At 41.3% G+C, this 17,800-nt stretch overlaps 1 protein-coding gene across 1 annotated transcript in view; it reads right to left on the bottom strand.

The window, feature by feature from the left end:
* Window positions 1-17,800, bottom strand: part of BRINP1 (BMP/retinoic acid inducible neural specific 1) — a 179,589-nt gene that overhangs the window by 41,860 nt on the left and 119,929 nt on the right. The window contains exons 4-5 of the mRNA XM_061200996.1: window positions 15,708-15,877; window positions 12,314-12,419 (exon numbers count right to left, since the gene is read on the bottom strand). Of these exons, the coding sequence (XP_061056979.1) occupies window positions 12,314-12,419; window positions 15,708-15,877 (276 nt within the window). The remainder of the gene's footprint in view (window positions 1-12,313; window positions 12,420-15,707; window positions 15,878-17,800) is intronic.

The raw sequence follows: 17,800 nt of genomic DNA, 5'->3' as shown, positions 1-17,800 counted from the left end.
GCAGATTCTCAACCACTGCGCCACCAGGGAAGCCCTATATATATTTTATCACAGTAAAAAATTAAGATTCAAAGCAAATTGATTTGACAGTTCAAATAAATTTAAATCAGTAAATATTTATTGAGCGTATACTACAAACTAAACACTGAAATAAGAAGTGAATAATGAACACATTAAAAAGGATATGATTCTACTTTCAGGGAATTTAATTGCAATTTAGTAGAAATATGAACAATTGTGCACATGAAACAAGGTAGAATGTATCTAGAACACAGTAGAAGTGCATCGAAAGTGCTATATTTGCAGTGCCAAAGAAGAGCTTAATTCTGCGTAAGATGTACTGTGAGGGAAAAAAATAAAGATTGACTTAATAATCTTAAAAAATAAACAGGTACCGTGTTTAAAGAGAGTCAATGTATAAATTTCCATGGGTGATTTATTTAGGTTTTGGCCATCCTGATGCCTGATTTGTGTACAATCAGAGATCAACAAGGAATCGAGTGGGATGTGGTGGTTAAAGTAGGTCAAATTGTCACATTGATCACTATCAGTCAGGAGTTCCATGCTGCATACTCGGCCACAAGTTTATTGAAAGGTATAGCCCCACGCGACCACATACCAAACGATAAGTCTTCTGATATTCCCTCCCCTCAACACCAGCTTATGCTCCATTAGCATTTCCACCTCTTTCTGTACAAGTCTGAGTGTTGAGTCACCAAATTATTCCAGATTTCCCCCGGTCAGAGGCAGCCCTTTTTATAGTCATCTATACCTGGAATGTTGCGAGGCTTTCGTAATCGTCTGTTATAAAGGTATTTGATCTTTTCTGGTTCTGGATTCTTTTGAGAGTATGAGAATAGCTATGGAAATGGCACACCTACGTACATCCACAAGTTGGCAAGTAATTTTAGGAAAATCACAGACTTTCTAAAGTAAATAGCAGAACCTATCAGCACATAGAAAGTGCTATACAACTACTTGCTCCAATAAAAACCATGATTATACGTTCCAGGTTGAGACACAATATGCTACACACTTTAAGAGCACTGGCATTGAGTGGACCTGTGTTCAAATTCTTGCTCTGCTGGCTACAAGAGCGTTACTTAACTTCTGTGAGCCTCAATTTGCAAATCGGGAAAATGGGTCTGTGTTGAGGTTTCTGAGAGATTAATATAAAGGAATGAGCTCTATACCTGGCACATGAGAACTATCCAGGAAATCATAGCTATTATTTTGTATCAGCCCTCTTGGGTTTTAGGTCAGGTGCTTTCAACATATTTTTCAAATAAATGCAGAACCATGACTCCGAGGCAGTGGTGTTTTTATTCCCATTTATTAGAAGACCTAGAGAAGCCCAGAAAATTAATTAACTAGTCCAAGGACTTATCACTATCACATGTGCTCTCGGACACTCCCTATTTGTCCTCTGATTGAGTTTTAATTGCTATCTTCAATCCACTTCCTAAGAGGAGCTTCACTTCTCACAAGGCAGGGAACATGATGCTCCTTGGCTCATAAAGGAAAACCAATATTTGGAGTCAAGCAGTTGGGTGGAAGTCAGCAATCTCATTTGTCGTGAAGGCGCTGCTCTTTTATTCAACAGGCTTTACAGACAGAGCCACAGGAAGACGGAAACACGGATTCCCCTCAGTGCCTCCTAGGCCCCTGCTCATCGACAAGAAGGGTCTTATATGTCCATGCCACTCTCTCACTTTGTCCCAGCTTACCCTTCCCCCTCCCCATATCCTCAAGTCCATTCTCTAGTAGGTCTGTGTCTTTATTCCCATCTTGCCCCTAGGTTCTTCATGACCCTTTTTTTTTTCCCTTAGATTCCATATATATGTGTTAGCATACTGTATTTGTTTTTCTCTTTCTGAGTTACTTCACTCTGTATGATAGACTCTAACTCCATCCACCTCACTACAAATAACTCAATTTCATTTCTTTTTATGGCTGAGTAATATTCCATTGCATATATGTGCCACATCTTCTATATACACTACCAAACGTAAAATAGATAGCTAGTGGGAAGCAACCACATAGCACAGGGAGATCAGCTCGGTGCTTTGTGACCACCTAGAGGGGTGGGATAGGGAGGGTGGGAGGAAGGGAGATGCATGAGGGAAGAGATATGGGAACATATGTATATGTATAACTGATTCACTTTGTTATAAAGCAGAAACTAACACACCATTGTAAAGCAATTATACTCCAATAAAGATGTTAAAAATAAATAAATAAATAAATAAATAAATATTTTTAAAAAATAAATTAAAAATGTGTTTATTAAAAAAAGGAGGGCCTTAGTCGCAAGCTGTTGCCTGTGACCCCGGGCTAATTCTTAATGAGGATTCAGCCCGAAGCTGCCGACTAGAGCAGGCTCTGGCAACAATCACTCCGCCTTCCACTGGGGTCACAAGGCCACGTGGGGTGACTGGGCTTCATGAAAAGAAGGCCTAATGACATTCCTTCCCCTCTTCCTCGATTACTGCAGCTGGGCAGGTACTTGTTCCCATTCTACCCACATCTAGAATGTGTTGTGCTGACTCAAGGCTCCCTGAGAAAAGTAATCATGGATCCCAGGCGGCTAGGAACCAAAAACCGGGGGATCTTGGGAAAGTGACTTCACCTCTTGGGGCCTCAGTTTCTTCATCTATGTAATGGGGAGCATGATCCCTATCTCTTAGCTGGTGGGAGGGATAAACTGGCTCATGGATATAAGCACAATGCCTAAGAAGGAGTAACAGCTCAAAATAACGTTAATTTTAAACAGTTCAAATACTCTGTTCCCCTCTCTCTATTACTTGTTGCAAGATGATTTTAAAAATCATTATCTTCACTCCATTTATAATGCCTGGCTACTGAGGAAAGGGATTATTGATTCTCCTTCTCTTCCTCATCCTCCCTCTGCTTTTCCTCTATTTCCTCCTCTATCCCCTCCCTCTCTTCCTCTCCCTCTCCTCCATCCTTTACTCTTCCACTCCCTTTCCCCTTCCTCTTTCTCTCTTTGCCCCATCCTCCTTCTCTTGTCCCTGTAACGCCAATCCTATGCAAAAATCTCAATTCAGCAAATACATATTGAGCCCCAATGTCCACAGCATTCTGTTGAATACAATGAAACACAAAGTTGGCAAAATCCCGTCCTTAACGAGGCCAATCATCAAATCTAATAGAAGAGGTAAAACCCAAATGCAAAAGAACATGTTGCAGGATGAAGTTTTAAAAAATGCTGTACAAGAGGTCTTAAAGAGGCTTCTCAGAAGAGGTGGCATTTGGAGGAGTAAAGGGGCATGACTCTTGCCTGAAAGATGGACACATCCAACGCAACAGAAAAGGCACATGCACTTTGAAGAATGCTATCCATGCAAGAAGGCTCCTGGCATAGAGTAAGCCCTCAGGACATTGTCCTTAGGTTGAACTGGATCCAGCATGATGGAGGATGAGAATCGTAAGAATTCAGAGAAAGGAGCTCACTATGGGCTGGGTGATTTATTCATTTAATTATTTATCCATTCATTTATAAATTCATTTAACAAATACCTTCTGATCATTCTTTATGCACCAGGTTCATACATCACGCTAGAGATAGAGACGGCTCTTACCAGTGAGGAATTTATACTCCAACTGGGGAGTCAGATTAATAATAGGATGATTATACTATTGCATGACAAATCCTAGGGAAGAAGGTGGGCAGGGTGTCTAACAACCAGGGCAGAAGCATTAAGAGAAGTTTTCCTGGGAGAGGTGAAAGTCCAGGAACTGGAGAGATGATGTACAGAAGTTTGAAGCAATAAAAAACAAAAAAAGATGCCTGTAGTAAAATGTAAGAAATTCCACAGGCCTGGAGTAAGGATATAGTATGTATTGGATGATGGAATACGACAAAGCCAAGAAAATTGGCAAGAGTTTGATTATGAATAGCCTGGTGCCCAGGTCTATTCCTTATACCCATATCAGAGATTGTGAAGGGTTTTAAGCAGAGAAGTGACAGTATTTGATTTGATTTTAAGAAGAGCACACTGGCTGCTTCGATGGGGATGGATCAGCAGGAGTGATCAGAATCAAGAAGGCTGGTTTGACAATCACTGCAATGATCCAGGAAAGAGAGAAATGATGCTGGGAGGAGGTGAGCCAAGACAGGGGTAAAGAAGGAAGGATTTCTAATGAGGGGATGGATATTAGTGCTGGGTATGGAAAGACGGACTGAACTCAATAAAAGAGAGAAGGAAAGTCATTTAGGGCATGAAGAGATTCTGAGTGCATGAGTGATAGGAGATAGAGACTGGTCTGGAAGAAGCTGAGGTTTCAAGAAGAGACACAAGGAAAGAAAAGAAGGGGTAAGGAGGAGGAGGAAGAAGGAGGGACGAAAGAAGAAGGAGAAAGAGGAGGAGAAATAATTTAAGATCAACAAGTGAAATGGGCCATTTGAACGTGAATATTAGGAGGAGACTCTCAAAACACAGCAGAGTCTCGGGTGGCCTCTCTGGAGGTGCAGAGTGTAGATGACGCCTGGAGTCTTTCGTCCCATATCCCCTCACTGCCTAGCATCCCATCTGTTCAAGATCTTGACTGTACTCTGGTCCATCTTTCTCTTTTGGAAACTGAGAGTGGGTTAGTGACTTCACTCCTTCTTCACTGAGGAAAACACTACGTGTCATTGAATCTAAGATGCCATTTATTGTAAAACATATCATTGTTTTGCATACACTAAGAAAAAAAACAACCTGCCAATTAAACTATGACATACCATCAGTTATAAGAAACATTCTAATTTCAGAGATATTCAAATCTGAAAAATCTTGTAACACATCTATGAAAAGTGATCAGAAGTAAAGTTTAAGAAAATGGTCCCATTACCACAACTGTGAATTGTACCCACCCCACCTATGGGTCCATAGGTTCTCCTTCCCTTCACTCTGTATGAACTTGCAGGAGCTCTTATCTAAGGCAAATAATTCCAGTCATATACAAGATCCCATTCACTCTTCCCTGCTCAACTATGACCCTAAAATAATCCCTCTTACTCATAGAATCAATGTTTCCCTCTCTGAAGAATAACTCCCATCAGCATATAAAAGTTTTGTTGCTTCTATGTTAAAAGAGAAGAAAAACTCATGCACTCCACGTCACCTTCTGCTATTGTGCCATTCACTGCGAGATTCCTCCGTAGAGTTTGCTAAACCCCTACCTTCACTTCCTCTCTTCTTATTTTCTCTTGAACTCACTCTACTCAGGCTTCCACTCCCATAATTCCATTGAAGCATCATTGTTAGGGTCACCCATGACCTCCATGTTGCTAAGCCCACTACTCTGTTCTCATCTTCATCTTACTCATCCTATAAGCAGCGTTTGACACAGTTGACAACGACCTCTGCTTTGGAAAACATTCTTCCCTTGGTTTCCAGGATACCACACTCTCTTGGCTCTCGTCCCACGACACTGCCACCCGCACCCCTGGCCAATTCTTAGCTTCCTTTCCTTGTTCCTCATTAGTATGCCGTTACCCCAACTCTTCGATATTAAATTCCCCACGGCTCAATAACTGGATTCCTTCTTTTCTCTATCTACACTCTCTCCCAAGGTAATCTTATCCAATCTCATATCATTAAATATCATCTCTGTGCTAATTTATATCTCTGTTCTCTCCCCTGACTTTCCAAATGTCCACTCAACATTGACATTCGTATATATAAGAGATTTCTCAAACCTAGGTTCAAACCCAATTAGGTTCGAACCCAATTCCTCATATCCCATCAGAATGGATCCCTCCCACAGTATTCACCACAGCAGTAAGGCAATTCCATCATTGCTATCGCTCAGGCAAAACTTTGGGAACATCCTTGGCTTCTCTCTTTTTCTCACAAGCATTTTCTCAGTCCATTGCCAACTAATGTCAGCACTACTTAAAAATATATCCACAATCCAATCACTTCTTACAACCCTCATTGCCACTGTCATGGTCCAGGCCACCATTTTCTCTCACCTTGATAAACACTATAGCCTCCAAGCTGGTTTCTCTGTATGTGGTCTTGCCCTCTACAGTTCTTTTCTACATCACAGTCATAGTAATTCATGTAAAATGTAAGTCAGCTCCAGTTACTCCACTGCCTGAATTTCCAGTGGCTTCTCATTTCATTCAGGGTAAAATCTGAAGTCTGTTCCATGGTCTACAAATTTCTAGATGACCTATTCCCACACTATCTCTCTGATTGTAAAGAAAATATATTTCTTTCTTTACTTGTTTCTTTCTTTCTGCTCCCCCAACACCCACACACTAAATATAAACTCCAAAATGATTGACTTAGCTTATTCACGTCTCTACATCCCGCTCTTAAAACAATGTCTGACATATAGTTGATGTTCAATAAATATTGCTAAATGAATAAGTGAATGTGTGAATGAATACATTTCTGGATTATCCCTAGATCTCAGCAAAATATTTTCTCCGCATCTGTTTCCACTTCAGTGAGCTACAGAAGCAGAGGTCTGCTCTCTGTACATCCGTCTCACCAGATGGATACTAGATTAAATAACATGACAATGTCAGTAAAACACTCAATGGGCTTCTTGGAGAAAGAAGGATAAAAATAAGAAGTTATCATTATGCCACTAGCATTATTACAACTAGTTTAGTTCGGTGGTTGCTGCTTTGACTACTAATAGCCTCTGTTCATTTCCATGATCCTTTCTTCCTCATTTTGAGTCTCCTTCTCCAATCCTCCTCTTTCTGTTTCCTATTTCCCTCCATCTTTGCCCTGTCTTGTGAACCTTTTATGAAACACCACAAAGTGAATGTCATTAGACTGTCATTCATATCATCCTCAATCTACCCAAATAAGCCTCTGCAGAATCTCACGCCAGCCTCATTCAGAGGCTTTAGGAGGGGAATAGAGGAATACAGAGCAACCCGTTTTGAGAAGGAGAAACTCTGAAGTCAGGTCGGGTTAAAATTCTGGCTCAATCACTTATTAAGACACCTCTCTCAGCCTCAGTTTTCTCACCTACAAAATGGGGATGTTATTTACGCCTTCCTTATAGGAATGCTATGAAGATTAAAAATGCAATAAATCCAATTATACAAAACAAATAAACAAGAGTTAAAATAAAAACAAATACATAAATGTAAATATAATAAAAATAAATTAACACAGTCCCTGGTACTCAAGGAAGTGTTTTATAAATAGTATCTATTATTGCTGGTTCCTCCACCCCTCAGTCCATGCACTTTCCCTTCTAGCTGGGCTGGATCACATCCTGATCACTTGTCTCTGCTTTATTCATGTCTTCTCTTTGCAGAGGATGTGAAGATAGAGCACATTATTAAATAAATTTTTGATAGCTGCATATTGTATACACAGAAATGTATACATATAAATCATGTGTGTACAGCTGCATGAATTTTCACAAAGTAAACACATCCATGTGTGGCTACTGCGATCAAGAAACAGAACATTACTAAGACTTCCAGAAACCTCTCTCATCTCTCTTCAGTCACTTCCCCATTCCTCCTCCACAAAGGTTAATGCTCTTTGGAATTCTAAAGCAATGTATTTGTTTTACTGTTTCTGAGCTGTGTAAGAATGGAATCATACAGCATTTCCTCTTTCGTGTCTGGCTTCTGTTATTTAATGTTGCATTCATGAGATTCTTCTATATTTTTGCATGAAAGGGTAGTTGATTCTTTCTCATTTCTGTATTGTAGCCCATCATGTGAATGTATGATAAGTTATTTACCCATTTTTTTGTTGATGGGCATTTGGGGCTATTTCCATTTGGAGGACTATTTTGAACAAAACTCCTATGAACATTCATGGTTTTTGGTGAACAAAGGTAACATTTCCATTGGGCATATTCCTAGGAGTTGTAATTGTTAGGTCATAGGGTGAGGACATATTGAGTTTTCAGTAGAAGCTGCCAAAAAGAGTTTTCCAAAGTGACTGTACTAATTTATTCTCCCAGGAGCAATGCATGTAAGTTCCCAGTGTTCAACATTGTCACTCCTTGATACTGTCAGATTTTTCAGATGAGCCAGACTGATCAGTGTGTTATGACACTGTTTTAATTTACATTTTCTGAGGACTAGTAAAGTTAATCACCATTTCAAATATTTACTAGCCATTTTGATATTCTTGTTTGCGAAGCGCCTGTTCATGCCTTTTACCCATTTTCTTGTCTTTCCGGATTGTCTGCCTTTCTCTTATTGGTTTTAGAGGTTATTTACATATTTTACACATGAGTTCTTTGTCAGATACATTTATCACCAATATTGCCTTCCAGTCTGTAACTTGCCTTTTCATTCTATGAATGGCATCTTCTGATAAACAGAAATTCTTAATTTTAAAGTAGTCCAATTTATCAATCTTTTTCTTTTACTTAGTGCTTTATGTATGCTACTGAATAAAATATCAGCCTACCCAAAAGTCATGAGATATTCTTCTGTCTTATATTTAAGAAGTTTTTTTTGTTTTACCTTCCACCAGGAGAATATTTTTCCTCCTTTCTATGTTTCCTCTACCTAGACAGATAGAATGGATTACCTCCTTTTCCACATCTCTGTAATAGTACACATTACTTCTACTAGCTCTATTACATTATACACTACCTTGAATCATATGTATTTTCCTGTCTGTCGGCTCTATCTTATTCCCACTCTCCATTCACTCAAATACCTAAATCTTTCATGGTCTTTTCACTAAATCCTGGTAATGACACCTCCTAAGTAACTCCAAAATTGGTCTGTTTCTCTCCATCCCAACTGTTGCTTCCATGGTTTCAGTCTGTGACATCTCATCTTGAATACTGCAGTAGCCCTTAACTAACCGGTCACCAACCTCCAAACTACTCCTAATTAATTGACCACACAGTAGCCAGAGTGATCTTCCAAAACATTAATCTCTGCCTGCTACTTTGTTTTTTAAAACCCTTTTATGGTTCCCATTACTCTCAAATTAATATTCAACTCATTAATGTGCTACAGAGGCCTTCTAGGATATGACATATTATTTTGCCTTTCTCACCATTGATATCTCTGCTTTAATCTCTTAAGATCTTTTCAATTTCCTTGAATGCCATTCACTAGGACTCTGCTCCATAGCTATGTCCCTGCCCCCTTCTTCACTCTTCAGGTCTCATTCTGTGCATCTTTTTATCAAGAAAACTTCCCTGATTCTCTAGTAGGTGAAATCTCCATACTATTGGGTATCAAAGAACCCTCACAATTCTTTTCCATCCAAACTCATTGCACATTATTATTTGTCTAAAGCCATGTTTTTTGATAGAGTGTATATTTCCTTGGGGCAAAAAGTATGTCTGTCTAGTTCACCACTGTTTTCTGTGCCTAGCTCAATGCCAACATGAGTTCTTGAAAAATATTTGCTGAATTGAGTTGAACTGATTTGTGCTCATATGCCCAGGATCTAGCACTGAATTTGGCACATAGTCAGTCTCGATAAAGGTTTGGTGATTCAGCATCTTCCTAAGCATCAGTATCAATTCCATCACCAACACAGTGGAATGATGATTAAATAGTTTCTATAGGGGCTTCCCTGGTGGCGCAGTGGTTGAGAGTCTGCCTGCCGATGCAGGGGACACAGGTTCGAGCCCTGGTCTGGGAGGATCCCACATGCCGCGGAGCAGCTGGGCCCGTGAGCCACAACTACTGAGCCTGCGCTTCTGGAGCCTGTGCTCCGCAACAAGAGAGGCCGCGATAGTGAGAGGCCCGCGCACCGCGATGAGGAGTGGCCCCTGCTTGCCGCCAACTAGAGAAAGCCCTCGCGCAGAAACGAAGACCCAACACAGCCATAAGTAAAATAAATAAATAAATACTTCCTTTGAAAAAAAAATAGTTTCTATAACATCCCTACCAAACGTCACCAACATATAACCCTAATAACAAGAGAGTCACTATATGCTTCAGCAGGACATTCCAGGTTTGGACATGAATGTGCATTAGAAGATCTATTTTATACTGAGTTTAAACTGAGATCTAGTTTAAACCTGGGATCCTTGTAGTTTCCTACATGTAGATCAGGTTTGCCCCATTTTATCCATATTATTGAATTTGACTAACTTTTCTGCAAGACAGCCCTTTAGGTATCCACAGACACATCCTCTTGCTCCAAGTCCTCCTTCATCAGTTATGTACTATAAGACACTCTCCTTCAGTTTCTTGATGTCCCTCTTGCAATGTGTTGCCCACACTTGGACCCAATCCTCCAGGTGTGCTCTGACCAATCTAGAACAGAACAAAGCTGTCATGTCCTTCTTTTGTGTGAATAACATACCGCTAATAATGTAACCAATGGCAGATCTGGGTTTTAGGACTGAGGCTTAGGCTACAGGTGCTTAATGAGAAAAGGAATTCAAAATTACATGTGAACATGAATATGTAGAATGAGAAAATTTAGGGACTTAGAAGGTGAGGGAGCCCTGGATCTTAAGCTTCCTTAGCTTCACTGTAAATCAGCTTCTAAATGGCCCTAAGATATTAATAAATTCCTAGTGACATCCTGTTACTCCCGACTAAATTTACTCTGATTATAACTCACCTCCTACATGCACAGCAGGGTGATCAGACACAGACCGGAGCTGTATTTCCTGGATTCAAACCCTGCTCTCACTCCACAAGCTCACTGTAGGCATCACAGGAGCTAATGCTGAAAATCCTGGAGCACCCAAGGTAGGTCTGTCTTCCTTATTCATTTCTTATCAGGCATTACCAAACTCATGTCTACTCTTTTGTCTACTAAAGGAGTGTAGGATTATTCTTCATGTATTTGAGGTTTTGTTTTGTTGACTTTTGTTTTAATGCTAAACCACTCTCTTGGCCTGAATTTTCCTGATGGGTTTTCATTCATTGCTCCCAAGTGACACTACCAAGCTTGCTCTGTACCACTTTCCAACCATCTTCTATAACAGGAGCATGAATCAAAGAGTTGCCAAGGAACCAGAATATAAAAGTCATATTAGGCTCTGTTTAGCTCGACCTGCCAATCTCAAACCAACTTTCCTCCCACTGACATTCAGAATCACCTTTATCAGATACCTTTCTAAAAGGTCACATTCTTAGTTTGCTCAAAGTTAAAGCATATGCCATTTTTTATGACTATAAAGTTAATACACGATCATTATAGAAAAGTTAGAAAAGGAATTGGAAGACTAAAATAAATCATCTCTAACCTAATCATCCAGAAGTAACCTCTTTTAACATCTCGCATAATTCCTTGCAATGTTATTTTTCCTTATCCTTTTACATTAAGATCATGCCATACATTCAGTCAGAAACCATCCACTTTCTAATTAACATTATAGTAAATCATTTTCACGTATCTTGAAAATTCTTTATAAACAACATTTTAGCACCTGCCTAATATTATGTTGTATGGATGCTACATAATTCATTTAGTCTCCTCATGTGGAAAATTGAGATCTTTACATTGTTTTTTTCTTTGCTATTATAAATTATGCTTTTTAAAACAGCACTATCTATACTTAAAGTCTTATCATTTTTCCCCCTACAATCTCCCCTCCTCTTTATGATGAATTAATCAGGATAAAATGACTATTTTAAAGAGTATATTTTCTTCACGGTCTTGAGTATATATGGAGCACATAACATGTACCTGACATATAATAGATAATAAACAAATACAAATATGTATGTATTTCAACAAATTAATCCTTAGAATTGTTGCAATTTCACTAGCCATGCCTAAGAGTATCTGTCTTTCTATATTCCAGCCAGCATTGAATGTTCTCATTTGTAAACTCTGCTAAAAGCACACACACATATACACAAATACATATGGGTGTATGAATATACTGAAGACCACTAATGATTAACAAATAAGGAGAAAGAAGTTTACATAGAACCAAAAATTCTATAAAATGCCCTATAGTTCTTGGAATTCAAATAATATCTGCCAAAATACATTGAGAATCAAACACAATAATGTAGGAAATTCAGAGGCTATGATATGAAACTTTAATATATATTAGATCTGGAACATCTATAAATAACACTGTTTAGACATTTTCATCAAAATAATCAGAAAACGCTCACACTTCCATACTTTATATCTGACAACTAATTAATAACCATGAATTTAATGTCCCATATGTTAAAATTTTTAAAAAGACATCATATCATAACTGTCTTAATTTGCATATTTTTATTTTTTGTTGGTTTCTCTGCCTTTCATCTTAGTTTTCATTCTCCCTCCACATCATGCCTCCTGATACCCTCTCATCCCTCCTCCCCCAGGCTTCTCTCCCCTCTCCCTCTCTGTTCCCATCATTTCCACTGACATCCTACCTTGAAGGTGCAGTTTGCTCTCCGTGCTTTGCAGAAGGACGGAACTCACAGAGTCCAGATTGTCATAGCTGTTACAGCCCAGAGGCCCAGTGCGTGTCTCTGTGACCTGGAGTGGACATCAAGGGCGACAGATGTGAGACAGATGCCCTTGTCTGGGACAGATCCTGCAGAGTCAGCCCCCAGCAGAGCTCAGGCAACGGAGAAAGCCTGACCTGAGCCAGTGGCCACTTCTTGAGCCCCTTGCCTGTGTCAAGGACCATGCCTGACTGTTGCCAAGCAGACAACGGGATAGCAGGGCAATCTAGCAGACTGGAGCCAGGACGCCCACATTCTATCCTTGGTTCTCACTGCCCAAAGCCATTTTAAGGATTATGTGAACTAAAAATAAGTGGAAACACTATAGTGTATTGCAAAAGCATGGGCTTTGGAATTAGGAGAGTCAGTGTTAAATCCTGGCTGGGCCCTTTATTTGCTGTGTGCCCTCAGGCAGTCACTTCTCTAAGCTCCTGCAACCTGAAGTTGGTAAATCCTTCCAGGAAGGTGGTGAGACTAAACCTGATGGGTGTAAGTGCCTGACACATGGCATATGTTCAATAATTGACATCTTATTACCAAGAGTCTCTATAAATTGTAACGTGCATTATCGATGAGTATATATGCATTATCATTAGGCAAGAACAATAAAATTATTCCCATTTTCCAAAAAAAAAATTAGCAAAGAGCACAGTCAGCTCCACTGCAGAATGATCACCCCAATCCTCTGGTGGTGTGTTTCTAAGACACTGTCTTAGAATCATTGAGGTGGTGGACAAGAGGGAAACAGCTATTCTAAAAGATAACCTTGAAATATGAATGGTTTAGTATGTAAAGTGGTTTCTTCATGTCTTTAGCCCTTACTTTCCATTATTTAACACAATCACTTGTAGGCTTGTTTTGAGGTTTGCATCCAGCTGTTAGGACACAGCACTGACTGTTGTCAGGAATGATGACTTGGGAAATAGTCACACAGATCTCCCAATGCCAGCTCTGCCCCTTTCCAGCAGCAGAGCCTTGCATCACTAACTCCCCTTTCTAAGCCTCAATTTCCGCATCTACACAATGTCAGTAATACTGTTACCCACCCTAACAGTAAAGGGATCATATTTTTGAAGTGTCTAGCACTTAGGAAACAGTACAAAAATGGAAGGTTATTAGGCTTTGCTTTTAAAAAATAATTCATTCTTTTTTGTGTACAGAATAATGACATCATTATTGTTAAATGAGATTCAAAACTACCAATCCATCTTGCTAAAGATGCTCAGGAAGAGAAAACCACGGGCAAAACTTCCCCACCTGGGTCAGCTGCTCATCTTAGACAAAGCTGGCAAGGAGACCAATTCTAGCCAGCTGGGTCTTGAGGTAGCGTCAAGAAATGGCTAGAAAAATCCAAGTGCCAGATTGAGTGTCGAGGATGGTGCTATTGCAAGAACGGCTTCTTGAGAAATTCCTCGTAAGGAGGCACACTGCACTTCTGGGATGCACAAAAGAAGATTACCTTCTGACAGAGCTTCAATATCTCAATTCCACATCCCATCCCGCGGGGAGGGAACCATTTGGTGATAATGCAAACCAGGCCTTTGCTTCACTCAGACTCCGATGGCTTCATCAAGCTCCATCTCTCTGTGCTGAGTTCCCTAACACCATAATCCCCCCAATATAGGCGATTCTTCTCGGATAAGCTGGCTCTTTGTTGACCTGATTTATTTCTCCCCTTCCTCCCTCCCTCCTCAGCAAGTCTCTCCCCTCCCACATTTTTTCTCTTCCCTTGGTCAGTTTCTGACTCATCTGCCTGACTTCCACCAACACTCCCCGGCAACCCCTCATCCCTTCACACACACACACTTTTTCCCTAGAGATACCTTTTAAAGTCTTGATATAAGACTAGGTCTGCATTTTATTCAGAAGAAAGATGCTCAGGAAGAGAAAATAGACTGAATAATGAGAGGTAAAATGCAGGTATAATCTGGTTTAAGAAACTTTGAGATGCAAAAAAATCTTCATTGAAACCCTCCAAAGAACTAATCCTTTTTTATGAAAAATGTCCTCCTTTATTCTCTTTATAAAGGTAATCCTTGAATTTACTGCATTTAAAGTGGAATTTTTTTAAGTACCTATGCTCTAAGGCATTGAGCTGAAAGTCCACAGCTGCTCTTACCAATGTGGCTATTTAAACTTAAATAAATTAAAAAAAAAAAAAACCTTACAAATTTAGGGTCTAAGTAGCCACATGTCACATGCTCCATAACCCCATATGACTAGTGGCTCCTGTCTTGGCCAGCACAGATACAGTCTCTCCATTATCTTGGAAGGGTCTATTGGACAGCGCTGGGGTAGACGAGCATGGGTCGGCACATGACAGACTGCCTGATTTATAAATAAAGTTTTATTGGAACACAGCCATGCCCATTTTTTACACACTGATTGCATGGCTGATTTTGTGCTATAGCAGCACAGTTGAGTTGTAGTAATACCGATCATATGACCTGCAAATCTTAAAATATTTATTATTGACCCTTTACAAAACATACTCGTGGATCCCTGGTCTAGAGAGTAGAGTTCTAGCCCCTGTTAATGTACTGGCTAGATGTGTAACCCTGAGCAGAAGTCTTTAACCCTTGGACCTGAGTGTTCCCATCTGTAAAATGGGGAGGGAGGATGAAAAACACAGGTGTTAACCAATTACTGACCTAGGCATAATCTGACTCTTGAGAGCTCTCTGACCTTTCGAAAATGATTTACCCACTGTAGCCTGTTTCTTCACCTAGAAAGGGAGGCTGGAAATCATCCACACAGAGCTTTAAGAGTGAAGGAGAGTAAGCTGGGACAAAGTGAGAGAGTGGCATGGACATATATACACTACCAAATGTAAAATAGATAGCTAGTGGGAAGCAGCCACATAGCACAGGGAGATCAGCTCGGTGCTTTGTGTCCACCTAGAGGGGTGGAATAGGGAGGGTGGGAGGGAGACGCAAGAGGGAGGAGATATGGGGATATACGTATATGTATAGTTGATTCACTTTGTTATACAGCAGAAACTAACACACCATTGTAAAGCAATTATACTCCAATAAAGATGTTAAAAAAAAAAAAAAGAGTGAAGGAAAGTACTATGGATAATTATGCCATGATTACAGCCAGGGCTGCCCCAGGAAATCAGTACATGTGGTCACCTTAATGACAATGCTCGGGATATTATGGGGCACTTGACAACCTCAGGCAGAGTGGTTGGCTGGGGGGAACTGTTAGCTCCCTGGTCAGAAGCCAGGGATTTCATCTGCCCACTGACTCTCAGACTACCTTTGTGCAGTGCTGTTGTCTTAAGAGCCTGCCACCCGACGCCACCCTCAAGCCGTACCTTGATTGCTCCAGTTGATATCTGGATCTCATGGAGCCTCCTCATGGTGCCATCACGGTCAACAAAGTAGGACGATGCCAGCTGGTGCAGAGCTTCAACACTTTGAGTGGCATTCCCTGACTTCCTGTCCAGGCGACTTTTGTCCATGTACATGGTCAAGGCCTCCTCCCCTGCACAGAAAAGGAAAGAAGCTCAGGCAGCCCGTTGAGCTTTGGGATGGGTAGAAAGCCTTCATGGCTTGGATGCCGAAAGTAGCTTCAGACCTCTCATTAATTTTGCCCAAATTTCCTTCTGCCCCTGAAAATCAAGAGCACAATGAAAGCAAGACAGTCCAGAGGTGTCTGTAAGCACCAAGCTCCATCAGGACGAAGATCATGAAAAGACTCTTAGTCATCAAGTCCAGCTCTTACTAATCCACTTCATAGTTCTCACCAGCATCATCTCGTAACACAACTCACTTCCTCTCTTCAAGGCTCAGCCTTTTCTGTAAAATGATGGATTTGCCATAGATGGTCCCTTCCCATTCCTTTCTTCTCCTCCTCTGTTTCCTCATCATCATCCAATTCCACCTATTCCTCCTCTCATTTCTCCCCTCTCTTCTTCCCTCGTTCCTTCCTCCTTTCCTTTCTCTCTTTCTCCTTCTGCTACCCCTTCCCAGACAGATGGATGTACGGATGAATGGATAGATAAATAGAGATATAGATAGAGAGAGAGGGAGAGAGATAGAGAGATAAGACATAGTTTAAACACAGATACAGACAGATAGATAGGAAAAACTAAACTGTCAGCCCTGTGAAGTCAGACACTGTCTATATTAGCCACTGCTGTATCCCTTGTACAAAGCCCAATGCTTGGCATATAGTAGATAGTAAATAGTTAATCCATCAATTTTTTTCATTCATTCAATAAACATTTCTTAAGTTACATCTTGGGGAGAGAGGAGATGACATGAAAGTTAGGCATAGGGTGGAAGAGACAAACAGAGAGAGAGAGAGAGAGAGAAATAGAAAACCTTATATAATTTACCATGAAGTTTTCCTTAGAAATACATGCATAGATTACTAACAGTACTAACTAATGGTGCATTTTATTTTGGATAACAAGATGTTTCACCAGAACTTCATAAAGGAAGCTCCAGATATGCCACCTAAATAGATCTGATCATTGTACCTCTGGTTTCACTCTCAACTAACTGTGAACTTGGGGACATTTCTTAACCTCTCTGATTCTCAGTTTATTCATGAACAAAATTAGGAGAATAGCACCTACTGCATAGAATAATTAAGAAGAATAAATTAATTAACACATGTAAAGTCCTTCTATCAGTGTCTGTTCGTTGTAGCAATCAAAAATCATTTGGAGTAGTAGTAGAAAGCAGCCTCTAGAACTAGACTGCCTGGACTTGAACTAGCTGTGGGAACAAGTTACCTGCATTCTTTATACCAGGGCTCCCCAACCCCCGGTCTGCGGCCTGTTAGGAACCAGGCTGCACAGCAGGAGGTGAGTGGCCGCGAGCTCCCCATCGCTCCCATGGCTCCCCACCGCTCCCCACCGCTCCCCATCGCTCCCACCGCTCCCATCGCTCCCATCGCTCCCCATCGCTCCCATCACTCCCCATCGCTCCCCACCGCTCCCCATCGCTCCCCATCGCTCCCACCGCTCCCATCGCTCCCCATCGCTCCCATCGCTCCCATCGCTCCCCACCACTCCCATCGCTCCCCATTGCTCCCATCGCTTCCATGGCTCCCCACCGCTCCCCATCGCTCCCATCGCTCCCCATCGCTCCCCACCGCTCCCCACCGCTCCCATCGCTCCCCACCGCTCCCCACCGCTCCCATCACTCCCATCGCTCCCCATCGCTCCCACCGCTCCCACCGCTCCCATTGCTCCCCATTGCTCCCCATCACTCCCACCGCTCCCCATCACTCCCCACCGCTCCCATCGCTCCCATTGCTCCCCATCGCTCCCATCGCTTCCCATCGCTCCCCACCGCTCCCCACCGCTCCCCACCGCTCCCCACCGCTCCCATCGCTCCCCATCGCTCCCACTGCTCCCACCGCTCCCACCGCTCCCACCGCTCCCATTGCTCCCCA

Source organism: Eubalaena glacialis, chromosome 9 (genome assembly GCF_028564815.1).
Source record: "Eubalaena glacialis isolate mEubGla1 chromosome 9, mEubGla1.1.hap2.+ XY, whole genome shotgun sequence".
Lineage (NCBI taxonomy): Eukaryota > Metazoa > Chordata > Mammalia > Artiodactyla > Balaenidae > Eubalaena > Eubalaena glacialis.
This window is presented reverse-complemented; position numbering and strand designations above follow the sequence as displayed.